The sequence below is a fragment of the Atta cephalotes genome, assembly GCF_000143395.1.
Source record: "Atta cephalotes unplaced genomic scaffold scaffold00009, whole genome shotgun sequence".
Classification (NCBI taxonomy): domain Eukaryota; kingdom Metazoa; phylum Arthropoda; class Insecta; order Hymenoptera; family Formicidae; genus Atta; species Atta cephalotes.
Window position 1 is genome coordinate 3,673,717 of NW_012130073.1, and position 25,894 is coordinate 3,699,610.

At 35.1% G+C, this 25,894-nt stretch overlaps 2 protein-coding genes across 2 annotated transcripts; one reads left to right on the forward strand and one right to left on the reverse strand.

Moving 5' to 3' along the window:
• Positions 1-1,979: 1,979 nt before the first annotated feature.
• LOC105627634 (chaoptin) lies at positions 1,980-6,566 on the reverse strand. Its single transcript, XM_012208913.1, has 11 exons — positions 6,317-6,566; positions 5,916-6,203; positions 5,461-5,698; positions 5,135-5,381; positions 4,532-4,786; positions 4,117-4,433; positions 3,751-4,048; positions 3,183-3,663; positions 2,795-3,058; positions 2,422-2,650; positions 1,980-2,322 (listed from the first exon to the last, which is right to left on the reverse strand). Exons 1-11 carry the CDS (start codon positions 6,564-6,566, stop codon positions 1,980-1,982), a joined length of 3,210 nt encoding a protein of 1,069 aa, XP_012064303.1.
• Positions 6,567-23,647: 17,081 nt separating this feature from the next.
• Positions 23,648-25,080, forward strand: LOC105627520. The gene is made up of 3 exons (XM_012208800.1): positions 23,648-23,879; positions 24,212-24,343; positions 24,866-25,080. The coding sequence occupies exons 1-3, from the start codon at positions 23,648-23,650 to the stop codon at positions 25,078-25,080; spliced, it is 579 nt and encodes a 192-aa protein (XP_012064190.1).
• Positions 25,081-25,894: the final 814 nt, after the last annotated feature.

A 25,894-nucleotide genomic window follows, 5' to 3' on the forward strand; every position in this document is an offset into this window, starting at 1 on the left:
GTGTTTGTTTTCTCTGAATCATCTATTTTTACGATAAGAATCAATAATGTCGACGTGTTGTCGTGGCAATTTGTCGACGAGGGAAGAGACAAATGTAAATTTACTCATACCTAAGAAATCTCGAGGTCTGGGCCTCAACAAGACTCAGACAAGCGGATATCTGTTCTACGGGGCCCACGAGTATCATCTTCGTGATTCTTCGTGAGAACTCGTACTTAGTCGTATATGATACTTCTTAGCCATTATTGAGCTTCTGGTGAAAGTGTCTGACTAGATATTTCGTAACCAGATATCGGTATCGGAATGAAATCTTGTATCTTGCAGATATTGCGAATTTAAGAATTGCAAAATATAGAAATTTTCTAAAACATATTAGTTTAATGTTTAACGTTTTTCTCTTTTTTTTTATTTGCATTTCATCTCCACTGATTCACATTTTATAAAAATTTACCATGTAAGAAATAAAAATAATATAAGAAAGCTTTTATATATTTATATAAATTTATAAAGATGTAATAATAAAATTAATCAGATGAGATTGCAAAACACATTCTTAACTGTCATAAAATCGCATTTGTAACTTTGATAAAACAACAAAGATCGGCGCTTTTTGCTGCGAAATACTTCGTTAATTAAGCGTTAAACCGACGTTAATCTCGATTGAGAGGGCAAGCCGCTGAGCAGGCCGTCAAGCAGAACGGCAAGAGGCGTGTGTGCATTGTTTTTTCTGGTATGCCAACCGAAGCTATATTAATCAAATACGCCGTGCGTCGTATAATTTAAATTCCCGTTAATCCACCGAACTCGCGTGCGCACAATATTGTCTCTTTCTCTCATGATTACGTGGGGGGTAACCAATAATTGCTAACGCGCATTGCGTTAACGAAATGCGAATAATAAAGGAAAAATCAACATTGTCGTCGTTGCGAGCGATCTAATCGGCTATTACGTTCGATTTCCAATAATGCTAATAAATTCATGATGGCGTGCCCTTTTGCGGAAACAACGGTTTCCACGCCCTCATTAGAGATCTCTCTTCCCCTTTTTTTTATACAAAACACATTGTTCGTTAATACGAAACACACTGTACGTTATCGTGGATACTAATTACGGTCTCCTTACGAGATAATGAAATAATTTTACTACGCAAAGCTCGGGAGACCGCTGACTTCCTTGAGAATTTTTTCAGCAAGTCGCGCGAGTGCTTTATTAGTCGCGACAGAACGACTACGCGACGGCAAATTAATATCGTGGGATTAGTTGGTCTTGATTAAAAGGATTCGCTTGCTTATCACCAACTAATCGTCTCGTAATAATCTCGTAACAATCAACTCTCGTTCACGTAACAATTGCGAACTATCGTAAGAATCACAGCCGTTAGAAATATCTCTTCTTGTCGAATCTTGAGAGTTGTTCTTTTTCAAAGCATATTTTTAACTGGTATACATTTTTTTATACAATAAGTTAAAAACAAATATAGTTTGTTTCAATCCAACTTATTACGCCAGTTTAGAATATTCTTTAAAAAGAACAGATCTTTGGTTAATCCATTTGTGTTAAATGATAATAATATATGACTTGTACAAGGTATATATTTTACAAAAATAAATACACGACGTTCAACGTCCCTACTTCCGAGCAAAATACAATACGTTTTATGTACAACGCAGTATATCACCTAGCAAACAAGTTGAAGTTCTTATCATCATTTCAAGATGTTATTTTGACGTTAAAATAACGACAAGAAACGTTAGCTTCTTTACTGGATGTCTTCTCGAGAAATATACATTTATTAATTTATTGTACAATCACATCACTTATCGCGCTTCAACGCGACATAGATAAAAATCTAAAATAGAAGAACGATCGGAAATTTAACTAGCGACTTAAAGATAATAACTTCGTGTGTTTATCTTACTGTTTATCTTCACGAAACGTAAGATATTTTTCTAAGTACTACGAATACTAGTTTCGTCAGGTTAACGAAATCTCATAAGAGTGCAAAAGGAAGCAGCGACTATCACGAAGTACAAGCTCGCCCTGAGACTGTCTGTCGAGCTGGAGTGCTGATTCAAAATCTGACACTGCGAATTTCTATAGTGCTTGACGTTCCCTTCAGAATCACGCGCGAGTACGCAGAGCTCGTACTTGGTGTTTGATCTCTTCAGATCGTTGATTTTGAAGGATCTTTCGCTGTAGACAATATCCTTTTCGAGCATAGATTTGCTGCTACCGGATTCCCGAACTACTACGTAGAAGTCACCGATATCTTCGCGCGATGTTACGTACCATGTCGCTTTCCAACTTTTATCATCGGTATTGCTAAAGAAAATTGTAATTCGTCATTTCCGAAGTCTTCGAGAAAATTTTAAACGATATATTTATGATAACAGAAATTAATAAATGAAATATATTACATACTAATCAATGCTTCGATATTTCACATCAGGTGTGATGTCGAGTTCGGGCTCCTCTTGAATATCCCTCTCGCCGCAGTTCGTAAGATCCTCAGTTACTTCCGAGATAAATTTATTTGCGAGATAATTTGGACTTTTACACATCACGTTCAACCATTCCGTTGGAAATTGCGTTTGAGATTTTAGCCATCTCTTCAATGGCCGCACATGACAATCACAATGCATGGGATTACCTAATATAAATATATTTTAGATATTGACATATTGATATATAACAAAAAACTTGATTATAAATAGTTTTTAAAGTCCTTTAAAGTCCTTAATTATGTGTTTTATCTAATTATTGAATCCTAATTATTGAATCTAAATCTTGTTACCGGAGTATTTGAACACCGTGCCGTTTTGAATAATTTTCATGAACTTCTCATCGAAAACACCGATCTCGTTTTCTTCCAGATTGAGAACTTTTAGTTTCGGCAGCGATAGAATTTTGTCGAGAGGCACATGGCTTAGATGGTTGTTACTCAGATGCAAGTTGGTCAAATTTAATGGTGGAAGAAAGATGTCTTGATCGGAGATATCACTTATGTCATTATACGATAAATCCAACGTCTGCAAAGCCGTTAAATTCCCGATTACATCTGAAATAAGGCAATGTTTTCGTAAACGACGATTCTCAGTAGAAAGGATAAGCTGAGGCCGTTATATAGCAACCTGATTAGTTATCGAAGTTATTAAAAACGACATTTCTGGTTTACTACTCACATCTTCTGATCTCATCAATGTTGTTATGAGAAAGATTCAAATACTGAATCTTTTTAGCACCGGCGATGAAATCGAAAGTAATGACCGGCATTGTATTATAAGATAAATCGACTTCCTTTAGTCTATAAGGAATCCAGGGATCATTTGGAAAAGTCTTCCGGGTGATAAATGATATTTCGTTATGACTAAGGTTGAGTCTCTCCAAAGATAGGCAATCATCGAGCAATCCATGCGTCTTGTTGTCCAGCTTTTCCAATTTATTATACGATAAGTCGAGTGTTCGTAGAGATACTAGACCTTGAAACGCGCCGTTCGGTATGTAGCTAATGTTGTTGTTCGTCAAGTTCAACGTTAGCAGCTGCAACAAGCCCTCGAACGCCCGACTCGTTATGTTATTTATTTTATTGTTTGCCAAGTTCAGCTCAAATACTATCGGCAAACGGCCGAAGGCGGCTTTTTCCAGTTTCGTCAAGTAATTATTCTGAAATATATCCATCAGTAAAAATTCAGAAAATTACTGATCCTCGAAGAAGAACGAATTCCCCCATAAAAGTTTCTCTTGTCTTACCTGCAGATAAAGATACTGCAAACTGCTCAGACCACCGAGTGCTTGCCAAGGCGGCTTTGTAATGTTATTCGCTTGCAGGTTTAAGATTCTCAAGGTCAGCAGGTTTTCGAAGCTCCCCTCTTGCAAGTTATCGCCCAGCTGATTCCGCGAAAGATCTAGCGAGAGCAATGCATTCATCGTAGGCCATACATCGGTGCTCGGAATCTCTTCCAACAGATTCTCCGAGAAGTCCAAATGACCCAGAGAAATTGGCAATTGGAAAATCTTTGTCAAACGATTATTTTTCACCGTTAAACTCCTAAAATATAATAGACATGTCATTGCAAGCATAACATTTTTCAATTTTATTAATCAATAGTGACTCACCTACAACTAGCTAATCGAGTGAGACTACCTCGTGCAACGTCGTTTAATTGATTGTAACTCATATCGAGTTCTAGAAGTGTCGGCAGTGGTCCGAACGTCGATGGTTTTATTTTCTCTAGAGAATTATATGACATATTCAAGAATCGCAAGCTGAAGAGCGTCTGAAATACGGCGTTATGAATATCGGATAGATTGTTGTGCGATATGTCGATCGTGTGGAGCTCGTACAGCTTTGGAAAAGTCTGTCGTGGAACGGAATGTATCAAATTGTGGGAAACGTTTAAGATTTTCAACCCCGTCATGTTGTGCATTGGAATCTACAAAAAAAGAATGTCAATAGTATTTAGAATAAAAATAAATATCTTAATGAAATAATGTGAACTATTTTATCGTTTCCATAAAAAATTTTACTCACCTGATTTAGAGATGTAAATAGATTATAACTAAGTTGCAATTCCATAGCATATGACGCACTATCGAAAGAATACTTTGAGATATTCTCGAGCTTGTTGTGACTGAGATCCAATAATGTAATATTCGCACAATTCTCGAAAGCGCCTGATTCAATCTTTGAAATTTCATTGTGAGACAGATTCACTTTCGCCAGATAAATATCTTTGAACGCCAATTTCTCCACGATTGTTACAAAATTCTCAGAAACATCTATAAGCTATCACGACAAATTTGGTATTAATCCTTTCGAGTGCATATTGTAACATTTATTTTAAAATTAAATTTGTGATAAATTCGAGATCTCTACAGATTAATGAAACTTAAAAATATTAAAAATAAAAATGTATATAATATTGAACATTAAAATATACTTCTACTGCCAGAAAGAATGTATATCGATAAAATATATACATATAAATGGATTTTTCACTCATAAGATATTTTTTTAGCAAAATCAATAAAAGAATTGTTTTTTTAATGACAAGATGATGTCATCCCCCTAGAAGGTTAAAGAAAAACTGTGTGAGATAATTATTTGCAAGATAAGAATAATTATTTCAGATACCTCAGCAAATTGTAACTGATTGAACATTTGGAAATCGATTTTCTTGATGAAGTTCCGGGAAAGATCGACGGTGCCGATTCTGGTAATGGAACCGAAAGTTCCACGACCTACGTCGTCGATTTGATTGTCGCTCAGATATAACCGTCTAAGAAAACGCATGCCACGGAAAGTGTTTGAATCAAGTTTCCTGATTTTGTTGTGGCTCAAATTTAAGACTTTCAAGACGGAATTCCGGGCGAAGGTTCCTCTAAAACGAAAGAAATAATCTTAGGTACATTGCGAAAAATTTTATGATAAGTAGTATCGTTTTCTTCAAGTCTGTCAACCTTTTCAAATCAGCGATAGCATTATGCGATATGTTGCACCATCCCATCTTGACAAGATCGGCCAAATGGGACGGATCTAATTTGTCGATTAAATTGTGAGAGATATCCAAGAACTCGGTGTCTCTTAGACCTTTGAATTGATTCCTCTTCAAGTCTTTTATTTTGTTGCCATGAAGATCAAGAGTTTTAAGTTTCTTGAGTGGCATTAATGCTTCTACAGGTAAGGAAGAAAGTGTACCTAAAAAATATAAAAGTCAAGAATTTTAATTTGATATTTTTTTATAATTATGTTCTTATATATAGGTATTACATAAAAAATTATATATGATGAAAATGTTATTTTTTGTATATGTAATATCAAAAATTGAGTTTATACAATTGTATCACTTTCAAGATCTGTATAATAAAACGATGCATTTTCCACTAACAATATCTCGCGATGAGATTCTGATTACCGTTACTAATCTCCAATTTTTCTAGCTTCGCAGCCGCCGCGCTTTCACCAAAACTATTTCCCAGCAAGGCAGATATCCGGTGCCCCGTGATGCTCAATAGGCTGAGATTGCCGAGGATTTGTAGTGCTTCACGAGGAAATTTTTCCAGATTGCTGTTTATTACATAAAGTTCCTGAAGAGTTCGATTCACGCCAAGAAAACTGTGCTCTTCGATCAATCTCAATGGCGTATCGATAAACTTGAGTACTCGCACATCCAATGGATACAAAGCGGGCCCGTAGAATCGTACTGCCAATTAATAAAAATGGAATAAAAAAGTTCATTCAACCGACTTATCATCATCTTCCATGAATATTACATGCAAATTTCTTTTTTTTTACGACGTGATTAAATCGACTCACCTATGTTACATTTATATAGAACCAGTTCCTCAATCGGCATGCCCTCGTTTCCCAGATTCGTGAAGGCAATACTGAGACTAGCCAGATTCGTATTCTCACAGCGGATGTATAAACCTCTGTCACTGCCCCGAAGACAAGTGCAGGGATAAATGTAAATCGCGTCTTTGGGGCATCCGAATCTTGGTCCGGGCGGCACGTAGCCGCCCATTATGGACACAATCATACTCAATAGCAATAGTGGAGATAACATTTTAATACCTGTTTTGAAAAGTACAAATAAAAAGAAATCCATTTAATATTTTCGTAATTATATACTGTAATTATATAATTATATATTACGCGCTTACACTTTATAATTACATAATAACTGACATGAGTTCAAACGTATAACAAATTTTACATGAAAAAATACTGTTATAAGAGAATTGTACGTAGTATAATTTACATAATCTCTTTAATAAATACATATAGTAAGTTACGTTGAAAAAAATCTATGTTACTTAAAATCTATGTTATTTATATCATAAAGATTGATAATAGTTTGATTTATATAGATAAGGTGCAAACTCGTAATATCTTTGTAAAATGAGCATTTCAATTAGTCACTCCGTGATGCAACGTACGTCTCGTCAGAAATGTGGGAAAGTTTTCGCTACGTGAACTCCATTGGTTAATGTACGCAACAGATCGATACGCCGATAACCATGCAACTTATGCACTTAATAAAATCGCAGTTGCTTCAAAATCGCAATTGTTCTGCGCAATCTTTCGCGAATGAATTGTTAAACGGCCCTTCGAAGTTCCTGTTGTCTGTGTTTAAGCAAAAACGATTACATCAGTCGCTCAATTCGCGATCCGATCTCACCACTTATTATCCCACGCGAGTTGCTGAGATATCCTGCGATTTCTTGATACCGAGGCGCAGAGGTGACTAACCGCTAAGATTATCACGATAGCCCAAAAACGTCCTTGAAGACGAGACTACTTTTTTCAGGAGATACAACCCACACAAAATGAGACCTACGCGCTGACCACTGCGTAGCAAGAAAAAGCGCAAAAGATCAAGATCTCATGGATGATACTTTCATGGATCATGCTTTGTCTATTCATTATTCAATCATAATTAATACAATGATCGTGTACCGACGATAGCGTCTCCCACGCGATTCTAGAAAGGAGGCACGCAACTACGGCAATCGCGCTTTCTGTCACGTAACAAATTATAAGCTATAGTAGGGACGTTTAACTCATACGTCATTCACAATTTGCCTCGTGTGCATCTTGCAAAAGAAAATTATGAAAGCGACGACTTGTCCATCCGGAAATGTTAACGCAATTAGACGAATGCGTTTTCACTGTGTACTATCGCGAAAATGATGAACCACCTGCGTAACCATGCATAAAATTTCGATAGAAAATTAATGGTTGCGTGAAATGGTGCTGCACTGCAGTTTATTGCAAATTGATTGTCCTTCTTTCGAAACTTGAACGATTAGTAAATATAATTTTTGTATAATAACCGACCTCCTTTCAAAGATCATCGTATGCTCTTTATGCTCTGTGGGTGGATTTGAAAAGATATCAATAGGCCATGAAAAAAAATACAATTGTCATCATTAATAATCAATTATATTTTGATGCAATTATTAATCTGTTTCCTATGTTTTCCCGGTTGAATTTAAGTCTAATAAGAAGTCGAATAAGAGAGTCTAATCTCTCATATTCTTTTTATTATATGAAAAACATTTGCAGTGTATTTTATTATTAATTAACAATTGTATGGTAATTAATAATGAAAGTTGAATTGCCAATTTACACACACTTTCGATATATTCCAATGTCTAACAATCGAGATCATCTTCGCATAGCAGCGAGGCTCCCGCAATTAACAGTAGCTTATAATTAAAATAATCGTGGGACTCGTCGATCTGAGAAATGGAAAACTATAATATGTCTTATTATAGCTCTAGTAATTCAAACAGGCAAGAAGAAAAACACGATGATCTAGTTCAAGCATCAGTTTATGATGCTCACTATATAATGTGTGTATAAGCACGATATGTAGAAGAAAAACATCAGCGTTTGCATTATGAGGAAAATTTATTATTTTTATTTCAGACAAGATATATGCCAAGTAAAAGTATATTAATAAATTTATATTTATACACTGAGAAAAATATTTTGTTGAAAAAAATGAGCGCACCAGAAGATTAGATTAATCAAAATTCTACTTATCTTAATTACAATTCTAATAAATTTAATCAGAAAATTTAGATTTATTCATTTTTAATCAGAATTAATCCAACTAGGCGTTTCTCTTAGGAGAATAAGAATATTAAGTTGTCAAGAAAATCTGCAAATCTAAAATTGATGAGACGATAACGTTTAGAAGTAAAACGGTACGTTGGGAAAAACATATGCGCCTTTCACTTATTTTAGTTGATCTTTCTATCTCAAACCAAGGAACTAACCACTGGACCGAATCACGCTAGTCTCTCGTGACACCAAACTCGTATCAGATCTAAGAAAAATAAACGAATCTGGTACCATTGACGTAATGCATCGGCAACTCGATTATTTATTATTAAGTTATCTCGTGTATCTGGATCAAAACTCGAACGATTATTTGTTATTTTTTGCTTATATTTGTATCGACTTAAAAATATTTAGAAACTCGAGAAGCTATCAATAAACAGTATACTTTCCCGAACGTGAGACTTCCGCTTCTCGAAAGCGGAAAGAATGACAGTGGAGAGAAAAAGAACTTGCTCCACGCTCCACTTTCTGAAAGTCTATTAATTAGAGCTATTGTGTTAACGTAGCAAAGATAGACGACTTTATGTAAAGAAAATGTATCACTACTAACTTATAATATTTGCAGTTAAGTATTAAAATTAAATCTCATTATAAAAGAAACTGCCTCGTCAAAATGAGATGCACTTTTCTGTGCATTTCTTTAACATAGTAGACAAAAATATTTTTGTTTCGATAATATCCTTGCAAATACCGCATCATGTAATATCCTATATTCGTTTAATACGATTTTTGTAACACCTTTCCTTTCACAAATATTATATGTATAGTAATTATTAAGAAATTTTTTTTTTTAATAAAGTAAAGAATATGTGAATTTGATTTAATTTATATTTGATTATTATATAAAATTTTGTAATTTATGAAGAACATTATTTGGAAAACCATTACAAAGTTCCGAATCTTAAATTTATGTGAAAAAAATCAAAATCTTATATATTGAATAATGAATTCTCTAAAAAAATAAAAATAATTTTACTTATATTGTATTTAAATACTATATCAAGTAGTATAATATATCAAGTTAGAATAATTATAAAGAACAATATTATTGCAACTAAATAAAATAGAAATAACTGTGCAAAGCTTCGTGAGTTAGTTAAGTATTAAAGATAATTAGTTCAAGTAATATAGAAGCGTAATGTTTTGTACATGCGTTAAAATCGCTGAGCGGAGAGATGACGCGCCTAAATACACGTGGATATTCAGCTGCGAACATTACGAAATTTAGCATCTTTATATTTAAAAATATAACAAGTTTAATATTCGTATTAAAAATTGAAATTGAATTTAACCAATCAAAGCAAAGTTTACTAAACTTGATATTGATTTTTTTCTAATTGCTTTTAATCTCAATCTATAGCCTGACATATCTGACATAAGCAGTTTGATAAGCTGTTCCTTATTATTAGTATAATACATCATACTTGCTATTACTCTAATAGTCGATAAATTGCGAAATTTTTAAAAACAATATTTTCGAACATTTTGCAATTTAAAGATAATAGATATAGATTATAATATTATCGTTTGTCACAAGTCGCGATATACCTTGTTACACTTTACCCAACGATTTTTAAAAGCGCGAAGGTCGTTGTGATTTTTTTCAAGGATGCACTGTTGGTATCCTCAGAGTTACATTTTCGCAGTCGAACGGGTTGTCCTTTTTCTTCCACCATGCAGAAGCAGAAAGAGCGAGAAAGAAGAACAGAAAGGAATACACGTTTTGAATTCACCTTCGTGTGTCTTCAAGACATTCTTCATGTGATTCCTGGCTGAAGCTGCCGTGAAAACTGAACCGAGGCACGAAGGCAAAGAGAAAGGCAGCTTCAGAAGTAAGGCCTCTCTCATTGGCAGTTGATACGCTATCCTTTCGTAGACATCCCACCTTTGTCGTTGCGAGAGAAAGAAGGAGAGTCTTGTCTCACATCACATTTTGATAAAATGCTACATATCTTCGACTGATAAGCTGCTATTAGTAACCTGACAAAATTAAATTAATAATAAAAAATTATAATAATAAAGTATGTAAAAAATTTCTGTCTTATTCTGTTTAATGAATAATTAAAAAAAGTTTCAACTTGATCAATTTTAAGATTTCTTTTTAAGAACATCAAAAAATTATAAAAGTGTTATTGATTCGAAGTTGTCACACACAAGTTCTGAATATTTCTTTTGGTTTGCATTGTTTTTAAGTTTTTCAAATTATAAACAATTATAAATGAATAAATAAATATTATTGCGTAATTTTAATGCATAACGTTATATTTAATTTAGTATGTAACGGCAAATCCTCGTGTTGAAGAAAGTTAGCTGTCAAGTACACCTTAGGATTGGTTGATGCTAGTGAAAGTTTCTTTACATAGTTACCTTGGTTCTCAACCGAGTCATGTAATTTATAGCATGAAGCCGACATCTGTTGGTGCACAGATTAATTTAAAATAAACATCTCGAAAAAATTTAAATATGTTATTTTCTTCATAATAGAAAATTTTAATTTTAACACAAACTTCTTTGTAATAAATTTATATTTATCACTTTTTCTTTTTAATTAACAAATTTATTAAGCCATTTTTAATTTCTTTATAGAGAAGATTAATCGGATTTTTTTGTTCTTAGAATATTCTTTTGATTCTTCGAAAATATCGTTTAGCAAAGCAGGATGCGATAGTTAAGTGTCATTTAAACAATAATGAGAGAGAATGACGGGCCTTTTCAGAAATTACATGGCTATTAAGGTCATTGAGCTCTTCGTGTTCTGCAGTTTCAGACAAATAGTAGTAGTTGTAGTCGCGCAGTCGGTTGCGTTATCCATCGAGTAATAGTGAATGATAGTGTTAGCTGATATTGAGTTGTAATTTCGGTACCAAGAATTAAAAAATTTTCGTTTTAAAAATTACAATTAACATGAATTATTTTATAATATACGTGTTTAATTTTTCATTATTGTTGAGTAAGTTTTAAAATTAGTTCTATATTAAATTTCGATTACTTGAGAATTTCTACATTTTCTATTATTTAGAGGAAGTTAGGTTTTATGTATATCTTTTTTATTATACAGATACAAAAGTGACAAATCAATTTACTTTAGGCTATTTCGTAAGAATTTTTTTTAATTACTTTGAAATTATTTCAATATATCTTTATTTTGTAATTAAAATTAAAAATTACAAATTACTATGTTTTACATAGGATAGAAATCATCTGGAAACCTACGAGGAAATATCAAGTGAACAAAATGATATGATCGATATCTTCGCCAATCTAACTTTTCGCTTTACTTGCAAGGATATGCCATCCGGTTTTTATGCCGACATAGATTACAATTGCAGGATATTTCATGTTTGTGAAAATTTCGGTGATGGATTCCCAGTGATTTGCGCTAACGATACAGTGTTTGATCAAAAACAGCGGATATGCACGGACGAGGAAAATATCGACTGTCATCACGCTCACGAATGGTATATATGTATATTTTATGATACTTAAATGAATCGTATCATAAGCATTTCTATCATATAATTTCTATCATATAATTAATAATTACTTACTGAAGGTATTACTTGAATGAATTAACTTATTCTGCGGAAATCGAACCGAGGACGATCACAGAAGAAATCCCAGAGGAAGAAGAATCAAAAATGGTTCAAGAAGATGTAGTACCTTCCATTTGGCCGTTCGTGATTGACTAAAAATATCTTATCTTACGCTAGATATTTACGTTCTAAGCATTTTACATTTATTCCGTTGAATGAAATTACTATTCGTTAAATAAGTTTGACTGGAATTAATTTATTTTACTTTTTTCTCTTTTTTTAGTTTGCTGTTTATTTTTTCTTAAAAAGATAAAGTGTAAATTAAACCGCGATTAAAATTAATCTTGACGTAGAACCGAGCTCTGTCGCTTATGACACAGCGCTGTACTAAGCGTGTGTCCAACTTTTGAATCCAATTATTTTTGTCTTTTTTATTTAGAGTTTTTATTTAGAGTTTTTATTTAGAGTTTCTGCTCGTAGTTTTACACTTATATGCAATGCAAGAAATATCGAAAAATAATATTTATAGAATTCTAAAGTAATAAAATTATTCTGCTTTCGTAGTAGTTTAACATTCTAACGGTTGCGTGTTGTATCATGATCTTAACTCTAGTCTCTTTTGTGCTCTTATTGCATCCCAGTACGTCTTTTGCCGCATGCAAAACTGATGAAATAAATAAAAGAAAGAGGAAATACACGAAAAGAGAGAGAAGACCTTCAGTGGTAGTCCAGAATAATCTCAGGTCTATTCCTGACTGTTGCCTTCTCAAGGTTCTTGAAAGTTGCAACACCAGTATTTTCGAATAATATTGCAGCGCACGCATAAAATTTATTATATTTACTTCTTCATTGAATTCTACAAATCAAATTAGACATATATTTTTAAAAACTTCAAGAATTAAAATTGTAATAATTGTATTGTTTATAATATAAATGTAACAAAACTTTATAATGTTATTAAAATGCTTATTCTATTAAAAAATAAAATAACATTAAAATTAATTAATTGATAATTGTAATTTGAAGGGACAATAGAGATTATACAAGATAGATATAATTCATTTATTTTTAATCAGATATATTTAAGAATATATCAGTCTTAAAAAAACTTACGCTATTCAATATTTTTTCTGCGATACATTCTGTATTACGTATTACATATTTTTTAATGCCGTACTTATGTCTTAATCTTTAAAAAAATATCACCCACCACCATAAAGCCCCATGACAATGAAATAAATATCACCTGCGAAATGGCGCGTGTTTTATGATTAAATTGCGAGGGATTGTTTCCATATCATCTACGAAAATACCTTTCTTCAGAAGATTCTAAATATTATCTATTCTAACTTTTGAAAATGCTCTACTTGAATTCTGTGTTACTAAAGTGTAAATAAGATATATTACGAGAAACAATGTCCCGGACGCATCTACAGAAACTATTAATATCTATCTTTTCGACTAATCTTTTTTTAAGAAATAATAAAATTTTGTTATGCAAAGAAATCGAGTAGTTATCTCGAAATTACATTGTCTTATAAACGCGACCACTACAATACTAATATAAAAACATTAAAGCTAACCCAATATATAATTCTATTTGTTTCAGACTTCAAGAAAAGTCTGTAACAACAGAGGCTTATATAAAGCTCTTAACAAAACATATGTATGGAAATTTAATATAGTGTACATAAAAAATAAGACTTGAGCAGGCAAAATACTATTTCTCATGATGATAATATGATCTATGATGATGTGGCCAAATAATCCCCGGACCCGTTTGATCATTATCGTATACATATTTGATCTTCGGATTTTCCGACCCGAATACACTTTGTCGAATCATGCCGAATATAGCTGATGCAAGGGCCATATTGCTGATCATACCAGCTATGGAAGCAGCCGCTTTCGCGTGAGCCAAAGCTATCTGGATGATGAAAGTTATTATGAAACCAATTCCAGGTGTCAAATGACTCATTTTTGTCTTCAACGCTCTTCCGAGATGTATCATCGCACTCGTGATTTTCTTGGACATAATGTCTTCTTGCAAACGTGGCAAGTAAACCCTCAGTTCTGAACGCACATTATTGTCAGAGGATGATTCGGTATCTTTGATCCTATTTTCATTATCTGGATCCTCGTTCTTCTGCATAGAAACTTCCACCTTCTTTTCTAAATCCTCTGAATATTCATTCAGCAAAGATCTGAATTCGTTCTTTGCACGATGATCTCTTTTGCGTTTGTCATTTTCTACAGATTCTTTTTGAATCTCATAGGTCATTTCTTCCTTCAACGGTATTACTTTTATTTCCTCCGTGCTAAGATTTTTCATATGCTTCTCAGTATTATCTCTTCTAAGATGTTCTTCAGTAAAGGCTTTTAATCTGCTCGCAAACTTTTCGTTTAAACGGGTCCCAAAGAGTACACTGAAAGCATTGTAAGCATTATCTACGTTAAGGAACTGAGCAACATCACCATCAGCGAAGTCCGTTGCGTTGGCCTTGATTTTATCTAGAAACATAGTGATTATCTTATCGTCATTTATAGATCGCTTAATGTCCGTGTACTCGCTCTCTTGCAAAAGCTGAAAATTCACATCTTGCATGTCATCCAGACTTCTCTCTTTTTTTTCTTTTTCTTTTTTCAGTTTCTCGTTGTCCGGCCGCTGATCTAATACTTCTTCCATAATATCGCTGATGATCGTCAAAATACTCGGCAAATTCTTGTTGTCTTTGATCTTCGTAGCTCTCCCTTCGCGAAAGCCATTGAAACTTATACCGATTTCACCGTTCCCATAACCCTTAAGCTTTAGGAAACCCATATCTATTTGAAATTTATCCTCCATCGCTGTCTTATACCAGTCCAAGAAAATATTTTCCATTGATTTTTTTCTCGCCAATAATTCCTTCTCGAAATCCTTTGTGGACATACCGAAGAAATTCTGTACTTCAGTTTCCATTGATCTTCCGAAACCAATAGGAAATGAGGGTAAGGACGGCAAGATAGATGGCACAATACTAGTAATTACTGGCCAGACGAAAATGCCCATGCATCTGATAAAGCTCAAGCTCTGTACGCATCGAACTACTCGCGATAGAAAATTGCGATTTGCCGTATGTTCGTTCAAATCTTCCACCAGCTTCAAGATTTCGTACTGATCGGCAGTTAGAGAATTTCTGATTGTATAATTTAATGTATCAACAAAATATTCCTTTGAATTATCTTTAGAGTTTTCTTCCAAAAATTTTTCAGATTTGGAAATATTAACTAGAAGCTGAAGAAAGTCGGATTCCGTGATGTTCGGGAACATGCTATCCATTGTCGTCTCCGAAATCTGTTCAATTTCTCCTTCGGTCTCATAGTAAGAATTTAATAATTGATCAGTACTTCTTCGTTTTCTTTCGTGTTTCTTGGATGATTCGCTTGAAGGAACGGACTCCGACAATGATTGTTGCTTAAATTCAGATAACTGGACTTTTTCCTTGGAATCTATGAGGATGTTTGATAATTGTCCAAGATACTTGGGGATGGTTCCTTGCTTGTCTAGGTAAAATAAACAAAATTAAAGATTAATGAACTGAATATTGAGAAGGGATGTCGATATGTGTTTAGCGGATAAGACTGATTCACCTACTGACGCAGTGTTCGAAGCCCTCGATTCTCCACTTATCTGGTTTGCCTGTTCCACTGCATGCGCAACTTTCGACTGAATTGTTTGCTCTTGAGACTTCAGCTCCTGCGGCTTCGGCTCCTGCAATTTCGATTCCTGCGACTTCGATTCCTGCAACTTTGGCTCCTGCAACTTCGACTCTTTCGGCGCGTCCGACAGGATTTGAATTTGCGGATAATTTATGCCGCCAAAGCTAGGCAATCCTGGAAACTGAGGAATGCCAGTTTGAATTCCACTCGGTATTGTAGGACGTTGAGGGAGAGGAAACTGTATGCCGGGACGCTCGGCGAAAGGATTTCCAGGAAAACTCGGGATCTGACCAGGGATCTGAAATTGACCTATACCAAGGATCTGACTGGCTCCAGGAATTTGGCCGGTACCTGGAATTTGACCTGCGCCAGGAATTAAGCTTATACCAGGAATCTGACCAGAGCCGGGAATTTGACTAATACCAGGAATTTGACCAGAACCAGGAATTAGGCTTATACCGGGAATCTGACCAGCACTAGGAGTTTGAAGCTGACCGAACAATTCTTCGAGGCTTGGTATACTTGGCGAAAATTGCTTCAAAATTGGCCAAGTGACATGCTGGGTGCAGGTCATGAAATTATTGCTTCTCACGCAGTCCAACAAGTTAGTTACATATTCGCGACGTATCAAATCCGGTATTGCTCTTTCCGCCAATCTGACAATATTCATCTCCTGAGCAGTCAAAAAAGTGCCTATCACAGGATTATTAACGTCTAGATAAGAATCTTCTAAACGCGGTGATGAGTTCTTACTCAGCAAATCTTTCAATGTACTCTCTATTTTATCCTCAATTGTTTTTATGGCAATCTTTGATATATTTTCACTCTTTTCATTGGACGTCTGATTATCGGAATAAGCATTGCGTAGTATGATCGATGATAAATCGAGTTTAGTTCTTGGTAGAATTTGAAAATTTTCAAAATTGGGAAAGTTTGGCAATCTCGGAAAAAATTGAGCAATTGTCGGCCAAGCTATATTCCTCGTACAATCGAGGAACGTACTCTCTCGAACACAAGCGATCATCCTCTCTACGAAGATTGGTCTTACTGATTCCGGTAATAGACTTTCGGCAATTTGAACGATATTACCTTGCTGTTCCGTAAAATAAGACGTTATATGCGGCGATCTTGAAATAATCATTGAAGGCAGGACTTCCGGCGTAGAATGTTGCACGGTTTTAAGTATTCTTAAAATTACACCTTCTGGATGTTCCGAAAAAATCGGATAAAATCTAGTATCTGTAATGGTAACAGTAGCATCTCCGTGCTGACCGACTTTCACATCAGTCTCCGACAACGGCGATGGATCAGTCAGATTCTGAGGTAATGTAGTCTTAGTATTGTTTGCTGCTTGAGGATGTCCTTCGAAATTTGGAAAGCTGGGCAATCTAGGGAAATATTTCGATAAACTCGGCCACAATACCGTCCTTGAACATCCTAGAAAATTGTTCTTGCGTATACATTCTATCATTCGATCGATAAAAACAGAACGAATTGCATCGGGTAGTAAACCCTCTGTTATCTTAAGAATAGTCAATTGTTGATCATTAAGCAGATGATCAAAGTGTTGCGTGCTGGTTATTTTCACACTCTGCTCATCTCTTACATTTGGCGAAGATAGCTGAATCGTCTTGAGAATGTTAAGTATTACCGATTCAGGATGTTCTGTAAATATCGGCACAAATCGGGTACCAGTAATACTAATCACAGGACCATTATTAGGTGAAAATTTCGTCCTAGAAATAATCTTCACGTTGGAATTCGTTTGCGATTTATTCCATTCCTGCTGATCCTTGATAGTTGAAATGTTCTTGTCTTTTAATGGTATTTGGTCTTCTTGTTTTGATGGTTGTTGAGCAGATGAGAAATCAGGAAATTCAGGGAAATTAGGAACGTAAAGAGCAACTGTGGGCCAAATGACGTATCTAGTGCAATTGAGAAAGTCGTTGTTTGCCTGGAGGCAAGACATAACTTGAATTACAAGAGGTGCCCGAGCCGGAGGTGGTACCATGCTCTCCGCTAATTGTAGTATATTAAGTTGTTTCTCAGTAATTGTTGCCAGAACAATGACATTTTCGTTGACGATTAAATGCGAATTTTTCGATGTCGCTTTCAGAGAATTATGTATCTTTGTTAAAATCTCCGTAACCTTGTTTTCTAATTCGCTGGATGCTTTAGAAGAAATTTCATTTTGGCGCGATAATAATGGAATCCGATTGGATAATTTTTCTGCACCAGCGGATTCAGATGGATTTTCAGTGACTAGCGGTGTCGTCGTAGTCGGTGGATTTGGTAAAGTCGGAGGAATCGGTAAAGTCGGTGATTGGCTTCCTCCTAAAATTGATGAAAAATCAGGAATCTGAAAATTTGGCAACAAACCGAAGAAATCGGGTAATTGCCAGTCCGGTAGCCACTCGGAAATATCCGGTAGATTGGGAATAAATTGCTTGACCGTCGGCCAGGTGGAATATTTAAAACAGGTTACATAATTAAATTCCTGAATACACTTAACAGTCTTCTGAACAAATTCTGGACGATACGCGATAGGAAGTAACTGTTCAGCCATGTGGATCGACAGTAATTGCTCCGGAGGAAGTATAGCAATGTAAGAATCTGTATGAGTGATAGATGGAGGAGGAACCTTCGCGTGCTCCTTCAAGGTATTCTGAAGAATGTTCACGATCACAGCTTCCGGCTTAGGCTTCCGCATTCTCGTGGCGTCAGCTTCAATGACTTCTGGAAGCTCGCCAGGAGTTCCCACAAAACTGGGAAAGGGAATGATAGGGTACTGCGGATACAACGGTATTGACGGATACCAATTCTGATAATCCGGAAAAACCGGCAGTGTCGGATAATGTTGTTTCACCATTGGCCAGGCAAAATACTTGATGCAGCTGAAGTACTCGAATCTACGTACGCATGAGAACATCCTGTCGGCATATTCGCGACGCCTCTCACCGGGTAAAAGTTTCTCAGCCATCTGCAAAATTTGGAGTTGGCCGATAGTGAGCAGTGCCCTCAGGGTTTCGTTCGATGGATCAATGAAAGTCGGCATCAAGTCGTAGGTGACTTTCGATTCCAAAGCACCCTTCAGAATGTTGAAAACAACGAACTCAGGCGTTATAAACCATGGATGATGAATGCTGTTCTCTGATCTCGCAGATTTGGCTTTGTTACCCTGAAATAAATTCATTAAGTTTACCTCGATTGGCAGATAATTCAGAGGCTGCTTAACTGATTCCGGGAGATTGTCAAGCACGACGGGCCAGACAAAGATGCGTATGCAGTTAAAGACACTGAGACCGCGAATGCATTCCCCTATATTTTCCACGAACGACTGGCGCTGTTTTGTCTGTACTAGTTGCTCGGCACACTTTATTATTTCCAATTGGTTTTTAGTCAATTCGGTCGCGTTTAAGCTAGCTAAATACGTTTCATTCGTAAGTGATTCCCGCGTTATCGCAATATTCTTCAAAGTATCCAATAACTGGTTTTCTGTAAATTTTGGAATATCAGGGAGCACTTCAATTGCCTGTTCTCTTAAATACTGCAAAAATGTTCTGTTCTTGATTTGTTCCTGAAGAAACGCAGCTTGATTCTTCCATTTTTGAAAACGGTTTAAATCGGCTTCCGTCGTTGAAGATGAATGATCAAGATTCTCACTTTGAGTTGATGTCACTTCCACGCTGCTACGTTGATTACGAATCTCTTCGTCTTTTTCAGCTGCAACCGCTTCAACCTCAACCAATTTTTCTGAAAGAAGACTCTCTTCATCAAATTTTTCCGACTCTTTCGCATCGTTACTGACAGATTCAAGTGCATCATTTCGTATAGATATTAATTTTTTTATTTGACCGTCTACAATCGATTCTTGCTCGCGACCAGGCAAATTACCTTCTTCAGCATTCAAATAAACAGTCGAACTCTTGTACTTGGACTTACCTTGGACTACACTGGCTCTATTTTCTCTGTTCAGATCCAGATCTTCGTCATCACCGATTTCTTCATTGCTAGAAGCCTCGTCGATCACACGTTTCTCTTGATTACTTTCAGTTTCTTCCACGACATGTTCCTCTTGATTACTTTCGGTTTCTTCCGTTTGAGCAAGCTGCAAGCTACGAAGCTCATTGCGTACGTCCTCGTTCACTTCTTCGATATTCTCTATTTGTGCCTCATCCAAATTATGTTCCGCTAAATTTTCGATCTGCCCCGTTTCTTCTTTGTTTAAATCTATTTTATCCGTGCATTTCAATTTAATATCTTCTAGATTTTCTCCAAGATTAGAAGAAGTGTCTACGTTCTTCTCTTCTTCTGGCTCCGCCCTACCTTCGGCATTCACGTCTACGTTTTTTACATCCGCATGTAATTCCTCGACATTAATTTTAATAGTATCTTCTTGTGAATCCTGACTGTTCTCTCTATTGTCCGATACATTCCGTTGATCCAGTATCGTCTCAGTATCATCAGACTCGAACTGAGCATCAAATCTTCGAATACCTTCATCCTTTTCCTCAACATTCTGTGCGACAGTCTCGCCATTCTGCGACACGGGCTTACCGGGAAGACTCACATCGTTTCGTCTTCTCTTCTTCGCTACGCTACCTTCATCACTGGCAGCTTCGGCCTGAATCTTTTCAGGATCCTCGATGAATATCTCTTCCTCTGAGTTATTTCTTCCTTCACTAACATCTTCATCTTCATCATGTTCTACTATCGTCAAGCTTTTTCGTGCTTGATCCACATCCTCTTTGTTTACGTTGTCAGAATCACTCACCTCTACCGGTTTCGAAATCTTATCATGATCCACAATGACGCTACCGTCATCGTGAGGCACACTTCGCGCTCGTGTGTGATGAAGGACGCAAAGCAGAAAGAAGAAACAAAGAGTCGAGCGAGGCACGAGCCGATAGATGCTCGCGGTTGACCGTGGGCGTCGAGAGTTGAGTGCTCTCATGGTCGCGGTCGAGAGGCGAATGTCTCGGCCACTTCTGAGCCGGTCTATGGTCAGCCATGCCTCACGCATGGTGATACACATACCATCGTCTAAAGCACGCCGACTGTAGCCAGTTCACGGACGAAGAAACGAACCTGTAGATGAATAACAGCTTGGCATTTCCATTTTTGCGATGCCCCTCTACGCTCCTACTTCGGGGTTGCGAGGTAACGAGCTCCACTGCCAACGAGTTCGCCGTGGCTGACCGGTTGCGTTTCCTGCGCGGAAATAGCAATGGCATCAGGTGCATCGATCGCTCGATTTATCTCAACGTGTAATTTCCTTAACGTAATTAATGCTACAAATTAGTCATACCGTTTGAACGTTTACGACATGAATTACTTGTCGCGAAGCTGAGGAAGTTTATTTACTTCAGATTATTTGACAATTATGATTTACAAGTACGCTTAGCGTAAGGAGCGATGTACTTGGAGAAGAGAACGAGAAAGCTATAAACATAGTTAAATGCACGGCATATACATTTTTACAGCACGAAGATTGACTTGTACACGCCATCAGGCATACTGAGAAATAGAATCTAAAATAAAAGCATAAATTACAATTTTTTTTACATTTCCTATAAATATCGTAACCTTATTTCCTATTAAAGATTTATGTAATGCATTATAAGCTATCACTTATAATTGTTTACTATTAATAGAAAATAATTATTGATTAATAATAAATTTTTATTGATATAGCTTATAATCATTTAGGAAAAGAAACATCTGCTTATAAATATGTGTGTGTGTGTGTGTGTGTGTGTGTGTGTGTGTGTGTGTGTGTGTGTGTGTGTGTGTGTGTGTGTGTGTGTGTGTGTGTGTGTGTGTGTGTATAATATCAAATATATTTCAATTACTGTCGATAGTAAACGATGTTTCTTGAAAAGATAAAAACTTATGACTAATTAATGCAGAAATAAAGTCATCGATGCAGCAAACATAGTCTTTAAATGAAAATTGGAAGAAGCAAAGGAATAGTAATCCGTAAATCTAAATGTGATACAGATCAGGTTTAACGTTTATATTTAAACAGTCTTGCTCTCGCGCTCTCTGCTCGCGCCAGTGTAAAGGGTTGAATTTTTAGTCCTTGAAGGAATCGAGACTCGTAGGAATGGTTAGGAAGAAGGGGCATTCTAAGGTGGGGAGTGGAGAGTAATGCATTTTTACAGCGAATTTTATTTTCCAAGATGGTCGGCACGATGCTCCCTACTTCTTCCCTCTCTTCGCTCCTTCCGTACTGGATTCACTGAGCAAAGACGCAATAAACCTGTATTGCCTTTCTTACTGTCTAGCTTACGGTGCGTCCACAACGTTTAATGCAATTTATTATTTTAATATCGATTCATGCAATGCTATTCTCTTTAACAATTTTGTCATCGATCATTTTTATATTGCCTTAACGCTTGTCTTCAATTCCTGAAATATTAATACATCTTTCTTACGCTGCAAGAAAGAGACATAAAAAAAATTGCATTGTAATTTTTTAATAATAATTTTGAACATATATTTTATATATTTACCTTATTAAAAACTTATGCTGAATTAACTTAATTGTAACTGTAAATAAAGCTGTCATAGATAAAGAATTGTTAAAAAGTGCACTATAATTTCTTTATAATAATTTTAAGCATTTTTTATGCTTTATTTATCTTACAGGTTTATCTTATAGAAATAAAAATTAATATAACCAGATAAAGCAATACTATAATTTTTGTCGGCTTTGTAACAAGCGTATTGAGGTAAACCACATCGATCATCAACCATGACTTTTCTTTGAGCTACTTACTAAAGCCAGACGGTTAATGAATTTTATGACGCATAATATTTATTCCTTGTAATGTCTCGTTATGAGGTCAGTCAGCAGTTATGTTAACTTAGTTAGGAAGCACAGTGCTTCGTTAAGGACGGCTGTTTGCAGTAACGTTGCACGCATAAGTGTCTACGGATGTTATGAATTTAGCAGATTGACGCGATGGTATCTAGGAGAATAAGCAGTACATGAAAACTAGTTTTAAAAAAATTTATCTGCATATTATTGGCAAGTGAATTTCAAACAGTAAAACTCTTGAATGGACATTATAAGTGTGTGCTCAAGTGTATGTGTTGAGAAGAATTTCATTGGAAAATTACGAAGCAATGCGTTCCAACTACTCTTAGTTCAGCCACTCCTTTTCAAGGTGATGGCTATGCGTGAACGGTCGTTGCACGATGACCATGACAGTGACATTACATGATAAAAAGTGAAAGACGATGATACGTATGTATCAATTCTAAAAGTTTTTTCATTATCAAAATGTAGCCTTACTTCAGTGAAGAATCTGCTATAAAAAAATGAGATTTAATAAATTTTATATTAAAAAGAATTTTATGTAAGTCATTAATTGTTGCAAAATACTCTCGAGCAATTATTAGTTAGGGATAATCTTTTATTGCCGTGTAATTTTATTAAAAGAAATACGGAATGTTAAAGAAAAAAAAACACATTTCTAACATTAGAATGCGGATCGTTGTTCTGTGGATTCTTCGAGGTGTTTGTAAAATCGGTACCTAAGAGGAATTTGAAAGAGGTGCGCAGAAAGTCGACGCGCAGCGAGCGCAATTCTCTTTCGAGTTCGAACCGCTCGGTTGGTTGGAGGGAATCATACGGTTGCTCGTGCGAGTCCGAATAACACGTATTTTGTGTAGTCCGACACAGAAGGTTTAGGAGAAGACAGAAGGAAAAAGGTCAGTCAAAAGAAAAAAGATCGTCAGTGTCGATGAGTCCGGGTGGTGGTAAACCGGTCTGAGAATGAAGGCGATTGGCCAGATCATGGCGTACATGCTATTGGCAACTGCATTTACAAAAAATATGTTTGCAATAAGTGCCACGAACATCAAATTTTCAAGAGACAGCAACAAAATCACACGATACAATACAACGAAACTAGAGATGAGCTCAGATATTGTAGCGCCTCTGAATCCTGACACCGATAGTCTTCGAAGTATTCTGGTTAACGTATTCGAAAGCAAACCAGTTCAAGGTAAGACATATTTTCATGTTTATTAATAAAACAAAAACGTAAGTTAGAAAAGTTATTTTGCAATTAGAATCAAAATTTGTGATTGTGATTGGAAATGTGATTATGAATACTGAATTTTTTGAAATTTGTATATAATTATTTAAAATAATATGTATCTACAAAAATTATGGATATATCCATTTATAATAGTCTCAATAGAGATTATATATTAAGATATATATTTTATATATATGTATAAAATTATGTAATGACTCAAAATAATATTTGTTCATAAAAAGTATGGATATGTCTACTTACAATAATCTTACAATTACATTAAAATTGTTATGCAGACATTGAGTCCCGTACTTTTGGGGGAAATAAAAGACTTCAGTTCATGCTGATGCCGATGATATACAAAATGGGAGTGATGATGACAATGTTGATGGTAATAGCAGCAATCTCAGCGAAAGGACTTCTCATAGGTAAGTACCATTTTTTTCGTATACATTATGAAAAGTGTCACCCTCACGAATGTATAACGGTCTCATGATTACCTTGTGGATAGCGTAACCTGCATACATGATTAAATGACATTGCTGACCTATTTATTGCATATGAATTCAAATCAATATTAAATTTACATTCGAGATTTTTTTATCCAGCATTTCTTATTTATTAAATTATTTATTTATTTTATTTAATTTTTTAAAAAAGTTCTCGTTATATGTTTCTCGTTAATATTGATCAATTATTAGATTTTATTTTTCATCATTGCGAATAATAAAATCTTAACAATAGTTAACAATTGTAACTTGTTGGCAATCGTAGACTTTTTTTTATTATAATTTATATGTATTTCTCGATTGATTTGATTTACTTATGTAATCAGTTCCAAGTTTCCATCAGTAAAACTTAATAATGTGTATTAAGTTTTACATGATTTTTTTTATTTATAAACGGCAATTAATAAACGGAAGTCTTATTCTGCATTTCACTACTTTCAGGCGCTATACTGCTACTATTTAAACTCAGCACCTTTCTAGCGAAACTTCATTCAGGCTGGCACGCACCATCACCACAACCATGGCTATCACCGCAACCAGTTCATCTGCACGTTCACAACGCTTTTCCAGTTCATCCACACATTCATCCACAACTATACCAAAATTGGGATTCAAGTGGCCCCGTATATGAGGACCAGTATTACTATAAAGGATAGAATTGTACACTAAAAGGACGATTTTGCGATTCTAAAATATATAAAAATTTAGCTATTAATTTTTTTATTAACAGATCTGAAAATAATTTTGTTAGAGTATTAAAACAATTATGTAGGATGTTCAAACTGGTTTCTAGAATATCAAAAATTTTTGTAATATTATTTAATATATTTCAGATTCTCGCGTAATTATTTTAATGGTTCAACAAAATTATTTTCAGATCTGTATTTATTTAAATGTTTGGCATATTTCAAACAAAATCGTTCTTTTCGCTTATGAATACATATTCCAACCAAAAGATTTATACTGAAAAGTCATTTACTAATGGTCATAATAATGGTCATATCAAAAGGCATAATAGTCATTGATAGAAGCTACATTATTTATATAATTTCTGAGATAATTTTTGTCTTCTTGTACTAATTTTCAGTGATATTATGAATACCTGATTTCTTCCAGTTACAGATGTTAATATTTACGATGGCATACTAAAAGAAATATTTGGTATGAATAATCATTATATTGTTCATATGTGAATTACAAAAACTTTCTTATTTTAAATTAAAAAAACTTTCTTATTGTTAATTTAAAAAACTCTCTTATATATTTTAAATTAAGGAAGTTTTCATAATTCATATCATAAAATAAATGGTTATTCATATGAAATATTTCTCTCGGCATACTTCTTCGCCATCCAGACGCTATTTATTGGAAGCACACACAAAACACACACACACACACACACACACACACACACACACACACACACACACACACACACACATACACACTACTTGTAGAAGAAAGAATATA

Bases quoted from the DNA above. Each gene is read 5' to 3' on its own strand.
- LOC105627634 (XM_012208913.1), bottom strand. From the start codon at position 6,566: ATGTTATCTCCACTATTGCTATTGAGTATGATTGTGTCCATAATGGGC. The intron at 5,382-5,460 runs GTTGACAGACTT...CTTTCGTTTTAG, and splicing joins GCTATCGCTGATTTGAAAAG to AGGAACCTTCGCCCGGAATT. The intron at 2,651-2,794 runs GTAACAAGATTT...TATTTATATTAG, and splicing joins CACGGTGTTCAAATACTCCG to GTAATCCCATGCATTGTGAT.
- LOC105627520 (XM_012208800.1), top strand. From the start codon at position 23,648: ATGAAGGCGATTGGCCAGATCATGGCGTACATGCTATTGGCAACTGCA. The intron at 23,880-24,211 runs GTAAGACATATT...ATTGTTATGCAG, and splicing joins CGAAAGCAAACCAGTTCAAG to ACATTGAGTCCCGTACTTTT. The intron at 24,344-24,865 runs GTAAGTACCATT...CACTACTTTCAG, and splicing joins AGCGAAAGGACTTCTCATAG to GCGCTATACTGCTACTATTT.